Raw genomic sequence first — 15,798 nt, 5'->3', positions numbered from 1 at the left:
ATTCGAATTAAATTTTTCTCATTTATTACCTATATATTAATATTTTTTTAGAGTCCACCACCAGCACTCTCACGAAAAGGTACTCGCTCACGTCCAAGAAGCAAAGTAGCAAAATATTTCCATCCTGCCTCTGATCTGAGCTATGATGAATCCACAATTGTTAGAGAACCTCATACAGATCAAGCAGATTCTTTTGTGCAAATACAAGATATCAAATCTGAACCCCTGTATGACGATTCAATAGAAATAGAAGACAATCTCGTTGGTTTTAGTGAATCTTCTGTATCTGTAGAGGAGCAATTGATCGGTTGCTATGACAGTAGTTTTGATAATTTTGGTAGACGTATTACTAGGCGTTCTAAACCCATAATAATGGATGTTCAAAGTATAACTCATAAACCTGAAGAACAACATACTTTAAAAATTGTTAATGTTGCCGAATTAAAAGCCATTAAAGATCCATTGGAAGACCCGCTTGGACTTAACCAAAGTAGCTCAGATAATACTACAATGGTTGATCAGACTGACAACTCGTTGGGGTTTCATATAAGTGAAGTAGTAACAGAAAAAGATGATAGTCAATCATCTGATGTATGCAGAGAAATGGGATTTAAAATTACAAATGTTGTGAGCGAACAGGAAGAAGATAGAAGAATGGAACAACTAACTACTGAAATAGAAGTATCATACGAAGAAGAACAGGAGTTTAATGAATTTGATGAAACAGCATCTCAAAATGAAGACCAGAAACCCATTTTAACATTGATTGAAACTGAAGATAGTAACTCAAATCCTCTGGGAAAACAAATGATTCAATTATTACTAGTAGGAAATGAAGCAACAACTTCAATGAGTCACAGTCAAGACAATACAATTCAAAATAAAATAGATACCAGTGAAGATGATGAATTAATTAGTTGTCCAGCTAACTTTTCGTTCAAAATTAAAGAAGAATTGCTTACAGAAAATGAACAGAATATTAATAAGATAGATGAAGAAGATATACAACCTATGACTCAACAAATAACATTGATTCAAGAATCAAGACAGTTAGAAACTGATCAAGTTGTCCAAGAAACATTAACAGTCACTTCATCTTATAATACCTTGCAAACTATTGCAAATGAAGAAAAATTCGATCATGAAAATGAACAAACTCCAACAATTTCCATAATTCCAGAGGCACACTTCAGTGATGAAATCGATACCGATACTGATAAAAATGATGTAAAAACAGAAACCATACAAATGCAATCTACAAGCTCAAATACTAACCAAGCTATTGATACTGACGAACTTAATAAAACATATTCAGTGGATGAAAAACCAATATCAATAAGCTATTCAAGTTTACATAAAGATTACACATTAGATGATTCAAAAATGGATCAGATTTGTCACTTTGAAGATAGTTCAAAAGTATCTGATGATAAAAATAACCAAAACGATATTGATGACTATCAAATGGAGGCCCAATTTGCTCCTCAATCGGGGAATATTCCAATAGATCACCAAAATATATCTGAAAACAATCCCGAAAATATGGATCACGAAATTAGTGAAGGTTTTGGTGATTTAGGAAGAAATCTAACCTCGAAACCCAATTCTGATGAAATTCAGCCAATGGATGAAGATTATGGAGAAGAAAACAACTGTTATAGAAGTGAATCTGCAGATAATTCTTCTACAGACTGTCAACAAGTTACTGGAGAACTCCTTGATCCAAAAAATCAATATTTGATAAAGAAATCAAATACATTGGATATGCTCCAAATTCAACCTCCACTTAAAGATCAGAATAATTTGTCTACACTCGTTGAAAATGATTCCATGTACCAACAAACTATTAATATGTCTCAGAAAACTGATTTTGTTGATCAAAATTCATCACAAATAGAAAATATTGCACTTGTGAGTTGTATCAATAACAAGGCTAGTTTTGATATATCAAATACTGAAAATGAGGTTCAACCTGATTATAGAAGAAAAGAAGAAAGTTCTGAAACAATCCACACTGATGAATATTCATCGATATATGATGAAGAAAGTAGTTCTAATATTCCACAAAGGGAAATACTACCGTCTCGAGATGAAAATCAAACAGTGAACAATAGGTTTGAAAAAAGCAGTTATGATGTTTTATCACATGTAGTATCATATAAAGAAAACCAACCTATATGTATCCAAGAGAATAATTCAGGTACTACAAAGACTGCAATAGTACTTTCTGATAGTATTCAACCTGTAGGTAACAGTTTTACTGAAAGTAGTTCTGCTTTATCACATATAGTATCATATGATGAAAACCAACCTGTCTGTATCCAAGAAAGTACTTCATATGGTCCACCACTTTCTGATGAAATTCATACTATAAGTTTTGAAAGAAGTAGTGAAGTTGCGGCAGGTGCTTGTGATGAAAAACATTTTACAACTAATAATCTTGAGGATCATCGACAAGATAAAAATAATTTTGACAGAAATAATACTAGTGATCCGCATCTATTAGTATCTTCATGTGATGAAAGTCAACGTAGAGATAACATTGAAAGTAGTTCAAGTGTTTCTAAGGTTCCAGAGCTGTCATATAACGAAAATGAATTGGTCTATCAAGATAGTAGTTTCAATACACAACTTCAATTACCTAATAATGAAAGTGATCTGATAAACAAATTTGTTGGAGTACATTTAACTCAATCACAGAATAATCTGATAGAAAGTCAACCAATGGAAACTGATCACAATGAATTGATGTCACAAACAGATGAAAATCATTATAAAGATTCAAATTCACAGTTGCTGCAACATAATAAGCAGAGTTATAGTCCAGAAGAAAAATATACTACAGAACATGTTTTAATAAATAGTTTATCAGAATTAGATTGTGATATTAACAATAGAAGTGGAGAAATTCCTTCAACTCCATTTTCTTTATGTGAAAATGTCCAACCTCTTGATTTCAATCAAAAAGAAACCATTTTACCACAGCAAATTCCTGAAAACTCTGCAGGTCCAAATAAGTCAAACTTATTGGAAACTGACTTAGATAATAGCCATGTACCATATGAAAGGTGTGGCAATGTAAATAGTTCTAACGTACAAGTAGAGTCTGTACCTGTTGTTTCAGAAACTGTTCGAGATCATAAATCTCGAGCTGTCGATTTTCCTCTTGGACCTGAAGAAATGAGTAGTTCAAATGAACCAGGTTTTCACATTGCCCAAGTTATAAGTGAACAGATAGCAGAAATAGAAGGAAGTAGAGTTAACGAACAATTTGTTAGTGATACTAGCAGTGTGAATAAATGTGAAAACAAAGTTAGTAATAGTAATGAATTGGAATCGATCGTTGATGATTTATCTAAAATTGTGGAAGGTTCGTGTGAAGAATCGAGTATTGCGGATGATACTAACTCTATAGCTGATAGTCTCGAGAATCTCTTACAAAAGTGAGTTTTTTAGGGTAAACCTTAATAGTTCTATACATAAAGCATCTTCAAAATGTTCAAAACAGAAACTTTCATTTTCTGAGAAGTAATTAATATTGGCAAACAAATATATAGGAGTTTTGATTTGTCACTATGATGCAACTTTTTTATTTGTAACTTATTCATATTACAATTGTTTTGAAATATTGGGTAATTTGATGGACACCAAATAGTTGGAGACATAGTTTACGTGTCTCAATGCACTGCAACCTTGAGGTATATTATGCCACCTATTGTAGATGTTTTCAACATTTATAGCTCACTTCAAGGAACTTCTCTCTTACAAATTTCTTGTCTAAAGCATTTTTTGCATATGCTTGTAAAGGCAAGACATTCTAGAACTAGTTAAACCTGAAATCTTCCTCCTCCATACAGAATCTACAATCGCCAGTTTCTGCTAGAACTAATCTCTTACGGTGATAGTTAAGAGGTGTAGTTTCATTTTACTGAGATCCATATACTCGGATCTAGTGGTACTGAAATTCTTTAGTGATCTAATTCGGAAAGGCGCTTCCTACCAAATAGTTAAGCAACACTTTTCTCCTTAATGGGTATACTGTTTTATATAATATATTGATCAACACATTGTTCAAATAAGTTGGACAAACCTGTTAAGAATGAGCACAAAGAAAATAATTCATTGACCTTAGTATGCATCAGGTTTTAAATAAGATAATCGAAATATATGTACTTACATTCATCAATATGAAGTTCCATCTGGGTATTTGAAAGTTTTACATAATTTTTAGATGCAAATAGGATTTATGTGACCTTTTTATGTTATATTTGGGTTTCAAAAGGTTTTTCATCAGTCTCAGATTCAAATAGGATTTTCATGACCCATCTTTCTTACATCTGGACTGTCTTCAAAAGCTCATCACTCTCAGAGTCAAGTAGAATCTTTTTAACAATATTGTTCTCTCTTGTTGGACGAATTTATTTTATAGTATTATTATTTATTTTTTGCATTTTTGAAGTCAGTGTTGAAATTATAGCAGTGACCTTTTTATTCTGCTTTGACCACTGTTGATCCTTGTGAAATAGGTGATGAAATCAAACGGTTAGCAAACAAACCAGATATTGGAGTAGAAATTAAAGTGACAGAAGTTGCAGTTTATCTTTATGATCTTTAATCTTTGGAACTGACTAGTTATCTGTTACAAGAGCACGTGTAGGGTAATCAGAACAGTTATTGTTGTTAAAGTCGTACTTATTCTATTGGCATGTCTGTGATCTTTGCAGGGATAAACTTATAGTTGATACATTTATTATTTGCTGTCTATATTTTTTTCACTATTAAGTTTTTTTTTTATTAAAAATACATATCTAATCATATATCAATATGTTCAATGTGGAGGCATAATTATCAACTTGATACTGTTTATTTAACAAAGCTGAAAGCATCATATTCACCATCAATGCTGGTGGAAAAACCTTTCCATCTTGTCTTTATCGCTATGATTGGGATGAGTGTATTTTAGACGAGAATACTCTTGAAATTAAACAATAAATTCGAATGAATATCATATATTTTGTGTTTCTATGACCAATTCCATTTTTTTCTTTTCTATTCAGATCAAAATTTTTTGAATATAGTTCAAGTAAATACAGCTTACGTTCTTATTTTCCAAAGATACATAAAAACGTATAGATAATTTATAAATTAAATCTGTATTTCTCCACAATATCTACAAATTTTTAATCAAATAGCCATAAAAAAATAAGCTTTTGGATTAAAGACTTCTTAGATATACACCATTAATGAAGATTCGGTCAAAATATTTTGAATTAATAAGAAAACGTTTCTCATTGGTTTTCAGTTTTGACGTCCTAGGTTTAATAAAAACATTGAGCACTTGTCTGCTTGATGATCACGAGGTTATCGTTGCCGGCAACGTAGCGTGTATACAGTTCTTATTTATTAGTTACGTATAAATAAATGATTTTTCTATATATAAGAATAAAGTGAATAAAACTTTTATAAGTTAAGCTCTTACAGTATAAAATAATCACGTTAAAAATTAAAATCATAATAAACTTATTTTATATTTATTTTATACCTATGACATCTCGCAATGTGGAGGCCTTACCTGAAATGTTTGAACTACCTACAAAATTTTCAATAATTTTTTTTTCTATAAATTGATCAAAGAATTGAAAAAAATTATAATAAAAGTTGTATATAACTATCCAAAATTATTTTTGTTACAAACCATGCAAGTACTTTATTGATCTTAAGCATCATTTTCATTGGTAAAAAACAATCTTTGATTATCGCATTTATCTTCCAATTGTTTCTTTCATTAATTAAACTTCTACATTTTTTTAAATTTGAAATTTTGCATGCGACAATGATTAATTTTCATATTATTACAATTTTATTGATCTATAATTTATATAACCAATTTATAATTGAGAAGCTTGTTTCCAAAAAGTACAAAATCCGTTAAATGATAATTTTTAGAAAACAACTTTTTTTTCTTGTGTTTTTCTGATACTTTCATCTCAATATTTTGTTTCCTTCTCAAAGAATATGCCAAATCAATTTTACAAAGCAAAACTATTTGAATTTAGTACATTTTTTGAAAAAAAGTGGGATGTAATACGTTTGGGAATTAAAAGAGACTAATAATGTCTTGTAACTTAAATAGTACATAAATGTTGTTTATAAAACTAATAGTTAATAATATTAAAGAATGTTTAATCTGAATCTGAAACTTTGAATCCCATTTTTTGAGCAGAAAAATTATATCAGTTCTCTTTTCATACCTCTCTTAAGAACTGTGTTCACAAATGGGAGGTGAGATTTAAGAAGGAACAAGACCAATCTTTGGAGCTGTGTGATTGATAACTATACGTTTCGCCTCTGTTATTAGATGTCACTACTTTCCTAGTAACTTCCTCCCAGCTCATCTATTTAAAGTTATATGGAACAGTATATAAGTTCCAACAGATTCTACGTCAGTCGTTTCTTAAACGATTAAGTACAGATTTATAGAAAAATAAACAAGTAATAGAGACGCTATTTGAAGAATAAGGTTATGTTCTTACATTCAAATGTGAAACAAGACTGTAAAAGTCGTTTATTGGTTAAAATGGATTTTGAACATACAATACATTTGGATGTTGTACACTTTGGCTCAAAATCGATTTTAGTTCTATTATTTTCGAATATAGGAAAGAAATATACAACACAAAGTACAGCGATTTGCATTTTTGTGGCTTTAGTATGTTTTGGAAATAAGCTTCTCATTTATGCAATTAGAAGGTGCTTCATGTATTAAAATTTTGTTGCTGTCCACTGTTAGGATCAAAATTGGTGTTTTCCTGATGTTGTATTTTTACTAAAGTATCTTTTTCAACAACAAGTACACATTAAGGTATAAGGGATGAGTTGAAATCATAAAAATGTCATCACAGTAATTGTTAGTAATGTAAAAAAGTGGTACTTTTATTCTTAAAGAATTTACAGTCTCTTGATTTATACCGTATGGACAAAATTATCAAATATTTCGAATTAAGTAAATTTATTTATTAAAAAATTTTGTGGCCTAACATTTTATAAATAGAATCAAGATCAATATGCAACAAAGTTCATTCGATTCGGGAGAACCTCGAGAAACTTTCTGAACAAAAATTATGAATAAGAAATGAAATTTGCATTTTGAAAAGTTCATCTCGAATGGTTAAAAAATTAAACATTTATAACTCGGAAAATATTGTCGGAAATGAGTTCAATTTTACTACTTAGGGGTTTTCATCGTCTCTAGTGTAGTCCGCATGAAAATTCGTTATAAAATTGGATGAATATATGTACACCACCAGTCAGTTGTCCACCCTAAAGACCGGATTTATAAGCACAAAATAGAAAAAAGTTCTTAAAAAGGTTATAATCCGGCACTATTAAGAACCGGAGGGTGCCGGATTGTTAGAATGTTGGAATTAATGGATTATAGTCAAAAAGTCGTAGGTAATGAATAAAATAAAGCATTTCGTAGAGGGAATAAAATTTGCAAAAATATTTTTGGTTAGGTTAGGTCAACCAATAAATTTATCCCTATCCATAATAGTTATCCCAACATAATATGATTAGTTATGTATTTTAATCATGCTCCAGGTAAAAGAATGGTTAACCAGAAATCAATATTTATAGTCTATTTCAGAAAGGTATAGAGTAATAAAATAGGGAATTCCGTCCAGTTCGGCTCAATTTCGGTGTAGGTCTTGAAATAGTATTGTTTGTAATATTAAAATTTCAAGTAATTGCGTAAGAGAATTAGGAAAAGTATGTTTTCTGGCCTGAAGTATCAATATAGAAATATTGTGTAGGGATTACTTTGGTAGTAGATTATACAGTTACGTTTTGTGCTTAACAGGTACCGTTTACATAATGCCTAATTTTTATTTTGTTAAAATAAAAATTTTTCCTTTTTACGAGTATCCTACCGACACGCCTTTGGCGCACTATTTTCAGTGTTTGTGAATGGATAAAAATAGGCTAAACCCATAAATTGACCCCAACCCGGGTGGTACTACTTGCACATGAAAAGAATTTTACAATGTCTGTTTCATGCCTAACTATGAAAGTGGCTTATTGGGTCACTCTGTGGTCCCTTTGCATACCTAATGAGGTTTTATTACTCTATACTTTTCTGAAATAAACTATAGATATCGGTAATCCTGGGAAGTGTGATTAGTTTACAGAAGTATTTAGTACCACAGTTCTTGGAAGGTCTTCGGGACGCAATTCGTTTACGACCCGGATTAAACAGACCGCGAAACGCAACTCGTATAAAACCGCTCCTTTCATAATTCAAAAAATTTCTTTCGGAAAAAAATTTATTTCAAAATATATTTTGTAGTCATTAGTGTTCCGTCTTTAATTTCACTTGGATACTTCCTTTTCATTTATTTTTATACAAAATATACAGAATAAGAAGCAAATATAGGAAACAACGAAACAACTTAATTTCTATTAAACTAGAGAAGTAGAGAAATTATAAAGACCACTTTCTCTACAACTGTTTTAGAATAAGATCAGGAGACTTCGGAGAATCACTTTTTTTCAAATTATTTCAAAACATTATCATCGTCAATTGTTTTATAAATAATTATAACTACATATTTATTGAGACTGAATTAACAAAAAATTTCGATCTAAGTTTATAAATACACGTCATACCCCTTTACATTGAAAAGTGAACTTTAGATTTAATTCTAGAATACTGATAGTTAGGAATTAATATAAGTGTTTTTCTTTTTTTTTATGTATTGTATATATATATTGATATATTTTGAATTAATTATAAATACCTATAGTATTTCTGGATGCTTCTAAGGCTGTGTGGTACGTTTTTTTGAAAATTATTTGCTCACACATTGACCGCCAGTTGGCTTGTTGCGTTTAACGCTCTTTTAGTTATTGTAAAAACTTTCGCATTATAAAGAACAATCATTCGAATGATATGGATAATTTTAGCTAACAGGAAGAGCATTCAAGTTCAGATTAGAACGATTTTTATTTTTTTTTGTGAATTTAATGAGACTTGAAATTTTAATTTATTTTAACCCTTTCAGTGAGGGGTATACTTTCCTTACTTCTGGCGTACTATTCCTTGTTTCTATATGTACATCAACATTATAAAAGTTGAAAAACAAACAGAAAAGACACTCGGTGAAAAAACATAAGAGGATATTTCGATAAGTTTAACATACAAAATAAAATTAGAACAATTGGCGATTCATTTTTCAATATAGTAACCTTCTTGTTCGATACACTTAACCCAGCGATGCTTCAACTTCTTTAACTCTTATGAAAATACGTTTTTTGAAGATCTGCAAACTAGACCACCGTGGCGGCGATAACCTCCTCATTTGACTCAAAATTATGCTTTGAAGCAAGAAGAAGTCTCACGGGACCAAATATAAGGACTACGGTGGATGCGATAGCAGTTCGTAGCCCAACTTAGCCGTGGAGAGTGCGGAGTTGTGAGTACCAGTGAATTCATGTCATAAAACAACGCAGAAACTTTTTAGGATGACGCTTAAACAGCGTCAAATACTACTCTGAAGTGTTCTTATGGTTGCTTACACTGTCAATGCTTTCCTATGTTCAATATAATCCACAGTCAAGCTTCTTCAACCGTCGGTCTGCCAATACGATATCGTGGATTTTTATCACGTTATTTAGTTTCCTATCAAAGGAATGTTTTTGTCAAAATCGGTTCCATATATTAACCTTGGAAAGCGATATAAAGATAACAACACTTTTCAATCACTCCATTTTCGTTTATGATGAAAACTATTTATCTTCATTCCAAAATATGTATTTGGTTCTCACAGGTCCCTTCTAAAATTCATCAAAGAACGCTCATTTCGAGAAGAATTTCCACCGCACCACGATACGTTTGATAAAACTGACAATTTTCCGGGTTTATACTGTATCCGGTTAATCTCTTCCTTTCTTCACAATGTTCTACCTATTTTGTTTTCTATTTCGCAACCTCTATAAGATGCAGATTCTTGTGAGTTGAATACAAGTTGTTGGGAGTCCGGGTCCTCTTTCTTATTAATTTTCTTATTGCCTTCACTGTTGGTCAAGATCCAGCTGATTTTTCGACATTATCGGTTATTTTTACTGTAGTTATCAACTTTCTCATCTCTATGTTGAAGTGGATCCTCAGCTCTTCCAAGTTTCTTCCGATCTCTCTAACTTTCGTTATATCTGCTGGGTTCTACGGTTTTTTCACAGTAAAATGAAGTCATTTAGAAAAAGGAACAATTTCTTATTAATGTGTATTTTCCTAAACGATTGAACGATGTTATTTTAATAATCATATGAGTTCGACTCAACACTGCACTATTATAAACTAAGTTTGACGTATGACTATATATTTATACATCACTATTTCGAAAAAATTCGAATTTTCTTTTGTGCTTTCTACTTTCCTATTATCCATGTTTTTGTGACTGTATTTCCTTCTGGACAATTCCACCAATGATTTATTGCAGTATAATGTTTGATATATATCTAAAATGAAAAGTTTTGTATATATTTGTTTTATTATTTATTGATTTTTGAAATTGTTTTTATTATTGGGAGGAACTATTGCAGAATAAAAACGTACCATACACGACTAAGTATTATTCGTACTATAAAATATGTGTGAAATACTTTGATGTGATTTCCCACCTCTGAAGCTATATAACATCACAACATATTTTTTGAACATCCTAATCCATCTAGTCATGCGTGAGATCTGAGTTTTTTTATAGTTTGACATGAATAAATTCGAGGACATTCCAATAATTGAAAAAAAAACTTGGATACTGCAAAGTTACTTGTTTAAATTTTTGCTATCGGTTTTTCAGCCATATCCATTCATTTTTTTTACCGAATTCTGACATTTGTCGGAGAGAGATAAAAGCAATTCGATTCCATTCACTCCATTTCTCCCTTTAAAAAAATAGTAATCGTTTATTTTTCATCAAATTATACACAATACGCTTTTTCGTCCACTCTACTTTGCTGCAGAACGTTCAATATCCCATCACGGTATTTATGTCAAATATACATGTTTAAAAACTAAAAATGTTAAAAAAAGCTAGAATATTATTCTAATTTCTTAGAATTAAGATTTGGGTTTATTTAAGCAAATTTTAAGTTCGAATTAATTTTTTTAAGAAAGTCAATTTCTAATTTCTGTAACAAAGAACGAAGCTCGACTCGACAAAATCCAACAAAGCACACCTACCTCCGATATATATCTTGAATGATACAATATGCCAAAAACTCTTTCACTGCACTAACAGTAAGAGTCCATTAAAACTATTTAAAAATTTGTATCAAGTCATATCAACCAACTAATTGCAAGTTATGCTTATACCAGAATGAAACTCGCAGACAGGAAAGCGTGCTTAAAATGGTGACTTTCTAATGGAAAAGTTGATGTGAAAAACAATATTCCACTGTTCAGACTGTTTCATGGTTTCTGGTGTGTATCAGTGGATCCATGTTTCGTTTACTGTCATAAAATGACGCAGAAACTCTTTAGGATCTGATCTGATCTGAGGTATTCTTATGGTTGCCCACAGTAAACAAAGACAGTACTCATCGTGCCAAGAACTTTCTTATGTCCAAAATTTCATGCAGATATAATCCACAGTCTCGGTTATATCTCGCTTTTTCAATCGTCGGTCTGTCAATGCAGTATCCTGGATTTGTATCACGTTATTTAGTTTCCTATGTAAGGAATGTTTTTGTTAAAATCGGTTTCACATAATTATTACCTTGGAAAAGCGATATAAAAATAATAGCACTTTTCAATCGTTGCAATTTCTTTTTTGAAAACTATTTATCTTCGTTTCTAAAATATACTTTTGTTTCTCACACGTCCCTTTTACTTTTTTCACAATATTCTACCCATTTTGTTTTTTATTTCGAAGTTTGTTGAGTTCCGCAATCTCTGGAAGAAGCAGATTGTTAGTGGGTTAAAAATACCTGTAAGTGGTTGGGAGTCAATTAAATACTAGCAAGTTATGTTTGTGTTTAAAATGGAAAAGTAATGTAGAAAGCAATATTTAATTTTTCAACATAATCTATACCTTTAGTCCAGCAAATTTCCAATCTCTTACCACCCTAAAAATTTGGTGATTGAAATTTCTGGAACCGTTTATGATATTGTTGATATATGTCCGAAATCGCCTTTTACCAAACTCTTTTTGTGGAATCGAAAATTAATCGGGGACAGCCAGGTCAGGTGAATATAGTGGATTAGACAATAAATCCTGAAGAAGTTCAGCTAATGTTTTTGCAATAATTGCGAACGAATGGACAAGCACAATAAATATTACATCTTTTGAATCCTAGGACCTTATTGTCCTAAAAACAAAAGGATACTGCTTTCTTGCGGTCATGTACATTGTTTCGACGGTATTTTTGTTTTTTTCTGCTTTTGATCAGCATTTAGCAATCGCAGCACCCACTTTGCAAATAGCCTTGTAACAAGTAACCTTTCATAGAAAATATTGCATGCCCTTTTCGTTGATAGTTACGAGGTTTACTATAAGCTTAGCTTCGTCCACGTCTTGTCATTAGGATATTGTGAACTAGACAATTATGATTAGAACTATTTTAATTCAAACAAAACTAGTGGAGCAATGCTGTTACGAAATAGAGATCGTATGAAGAGGACAAAAAAGCTGTAATTTTTACTGAAGAATAGTGGTAATATAGTAGCAGCTTTACCGTAGTACACATCAAATTAATCAAGTAAAAGAAAAAAAACCTATATTTCCATAAAAACAATAGACGTGAAAATTTGAGATTAAAACGGTGTGTATTGGGTTGTATATCCCATGGATATACTTAGAATAGGGGTTGAAATAGTTGAAACTTTTTGTGCTTTTGTGCCCCCGTTGTAATTGAAGGGATGAGGAAAGTGAAAAGTATGTTAGTGAAAAGAGCAATGTTTCGAAATTCAATGATTTCAATAAATATAATACATTCTATCATTGGTTGGCGACAAAGTAATTTCGGTTTTAAGTAAAACACTTTTTTTTAACAAAGAATAGTTTTTTATCAATTATATATTTTCCATTTTGCTCAATGACCTTTTGCCATCTTTCTTTCAACTTCATGATTCCGCGCTCATGAAATGTCTGGTTCTTATCAGCAAAAAACTGACCAAGTGCGATTAAAGGTCATCGTCATTTGTGAAAGTTTGACCATTCAAAGAATTCTGCAAACTTCGAAATAAATGGTAATCAGATGGTGCCCAATCAGGTTTGTATGAGGGCATCACTTCCTTCCAAGCTCCAATAGTTTTCCACGAGTTGCCAAAGATGTGTGAGCCTTTGCAATATCATGGTGGAATATTAAACCTTTTCCGATTTGACAATTCTGGCCGTTTTTCTGTGATTGTTTCATGAGTTGTTGACAGTAAATATCAGAATTGATCGTTTGGTTCCTTGGAAGCAGCTCAAAAAGCTCAAAACCTTTGTAATCCCACCAAACTGACAGCATGAGCTTTTTTGTTGTTTTTCAGCTTTCGATGTGGTTTTTGCTGATTCATCGTATTTGCACCATCATCGTTTTTGAATTATCTTACTATATAAAACTCATTTTCTTTCACCAGTGATAATTCTTTCCAAGAAAGGGTCGGGCTCATTTCGTTTATCGCAAATGTTGATTATTTGTATTAATTTCTTTCAATTTGTTAGGTAACCAAATATCAAGCTTCTCAACTAGCCCAAGATATTTAATTTTCCAATTGTTGTGTGCGATACATGTAGCCCCCTGACGATCCTCTTCAATTATGTCTTTGATTTGGTCATCATCAACATCAGTTGGCCGACCAGAACGTTGCTCATCTTTGAGGAAAAAATCTCCATAAGTTATTAAAAACATAAAGCAACTCTGACAGTAGCTGAAAATCTTATATAACTTTTTTGTAGAATTTTATTAGTTGAAATTAAACTCCTCGATTGTTTTACCAAAAAGCACATTTGTTGTCTGTATTAGAAATACCAAAAACTATTAGAGTTAATTCGAACTTGATAAATTCAAATGGTTGAAGGTATTTATTTCGTTCATTTTGTCCATTTATAATCATATAAGTATATTGCACAATATTTGTGCCAATTTTGAAGTTATATAGCCAAACAGGTTAGTGATATTCAATATTAGAAAAAAACATGTTAATTTACAGTTTATTTTACAATCTAGTAAACCTATTTATTTATATACGGTATTTTTATTTATTCATTCTCCCGTTCTTTCCCTCAATAGAAGATATAGTCAAGATTTATGAAGGGAAGAGTATAGGAATGCCTTTTCTGTCATAGTAACCTGGATAATCCCCTCGCTGTAGCTCATGAAGGCTCTAGAATAGTAGAATCCTCCGGTCTTCGCTGGTTTGGAAGCTAGATTGTACCACTGGATCGTAATCTGGTTAATTCAATTATAGTTTCCGAAAAACCCTTTATAACTAAACTGTTAACTCCAAAATTTTACGGATACTCATTCACCGAGACTAAAACATGTAGGTAGGGTGATTATTCAGATGATCAGACAAAATCAATCTTTAAAACTGTACATTAAATAATTTCGACATACAGAACGCCCTTCAAACTTGTGATGCTACGTGGGTCTGCTGGATTGTCGATTCTGCAACGATCATTTAAACTAAGAGCGTTGCTACTTAAATTTTGGGATACGGCTTCACTGTTGTGAATATGTCAAAAGTGACATTGTCATCATAAAATTTGACATTTTCAATGGTGAACGTACTCAGAACGTGTTGTCATACGAGTGCTATTTGAGTTTTCTACAGATACTTTATATTGGTCAAAAATTTAATTGCCAACATTTTCGTGCGATGATTTTCTATGACTATGACGTTGATTAAACCAACAATGGCGTATTGATTAACACCATTAACATCTTGAGCCACCGGATTCACTTCGCTACAGGATGAATCGGCTGTTGTGCCATAAACCTTAACTGACAGCCTAGCTGCAATTTGCTGGTGAAGATCGTTGTTAATGCACCAAGAAATGATTATTTTAGCTTGAGCTGCAGACTTATTGTACTCTTTTCAGTCTTACTTGGCGTTTCAGATGAAAACTTAGGCTTCTTCCTGGTACCTGGTAGCTTCAACGATTCCGACCGCATTATACAACACGCCCATAACACGATCCTTCCACGTCCGCCAATCTTCTGCACCTTTCAATGGTTTGATACCTTTCACGCAATCCATTTTAGAGCTGGTCGAACTCGAACTTAGCGTTTGAGGCAACGCAGTTAGTCGAACTTTAAAACACGATTTATGGTTTTACAGAGTTATCAATACTTGACAAAATAAATTCAAATTACAAGCGAACTTGAATACATGAAGTAAAATAAAAATCAACATGACAGCACTTAAAAAATGTCATTAGCAGGACTACCAACTATTTATAATAAAAAGCGCAGTATCCACATACATCCGCTACAAAAATAACTTTAGAGTCGGGATTCTTCGTAGCATTTCTTTAAGAAACATTTAGCGATAAAACCGGAAACACTAAGGTCTAAAATCCATCAAATAACAAACCACAAACACTCACGAAAAAAGCATTTGTTTACCCAACGGTGGCTTGTGCATTAGCTGATTTTGACAATTCGTTACATTGCTCAATAGATTATAAACACACGTCATGCGCAGTGCACCAAAGTTTGAAATATGATCAGAGTATACTGCTGGAACAAACCTAAAGTGATTAGTGTAAAGGGGGCTTTACACGCAACGATAAATTGTAACAATCTGTAAAGCCC

The 15,798-nt window shown here is 31.9% G+C and overlaps 1 protein-coding gene across 6 annotated transcripts in view; it reads left to right on the top strand.

The window, feature by feature from the left end:
- The window catches only part of LOC130898386 (myb-like protein X), a 40,552-nt gene that overhangs the window by 5,061 nt on the left and 19,693 nt on the right, over positions 1-15,798 (top strand). For 4 of the 6 annotated variants that reach the window (XM_057807650.1, XM_057807651.1, XM_057807648.1 and 1 more), the window contains exons 6-7: positions 52-3,443; positions 5,303-14,226. In XM_057807650.1, coding sequence (XP_057663633.1) covers positions 52-3,443; positions 5,303-5,417 — 3,507 coding nt within the window. In that variant the 3' untranslated portion in view covers positions 5,418-14,226. Of the gene's footprint in view, positions 1-51; positions 3,444-5,302; positions 14,227-15,798 lie in introns of those variants that run through there. The other 2 variants (XM_057807653.1, XM_057807649.1) reach the window with 2 other exon arrangements.

This window comes from Diorhabda carinulata, chromosome 10, assembly GCF_026250575.1.
Source record: "Diorhabda carinulata isolate Delta chromosome 10, icDioCari1.1, whole genome shotgun sequence".
NCBI classification, from domain to species: Eukaryota; Metazoa; Arthropoda; class Insecta; order Coleoptera; family Chrysomelidae; genus Diorhabda; species Diorhabda carinulata.
Note: the sequence above shows the minus strand (reverse complement) of the source record. Positions and strands in the feature narration are given on the sequence as shown.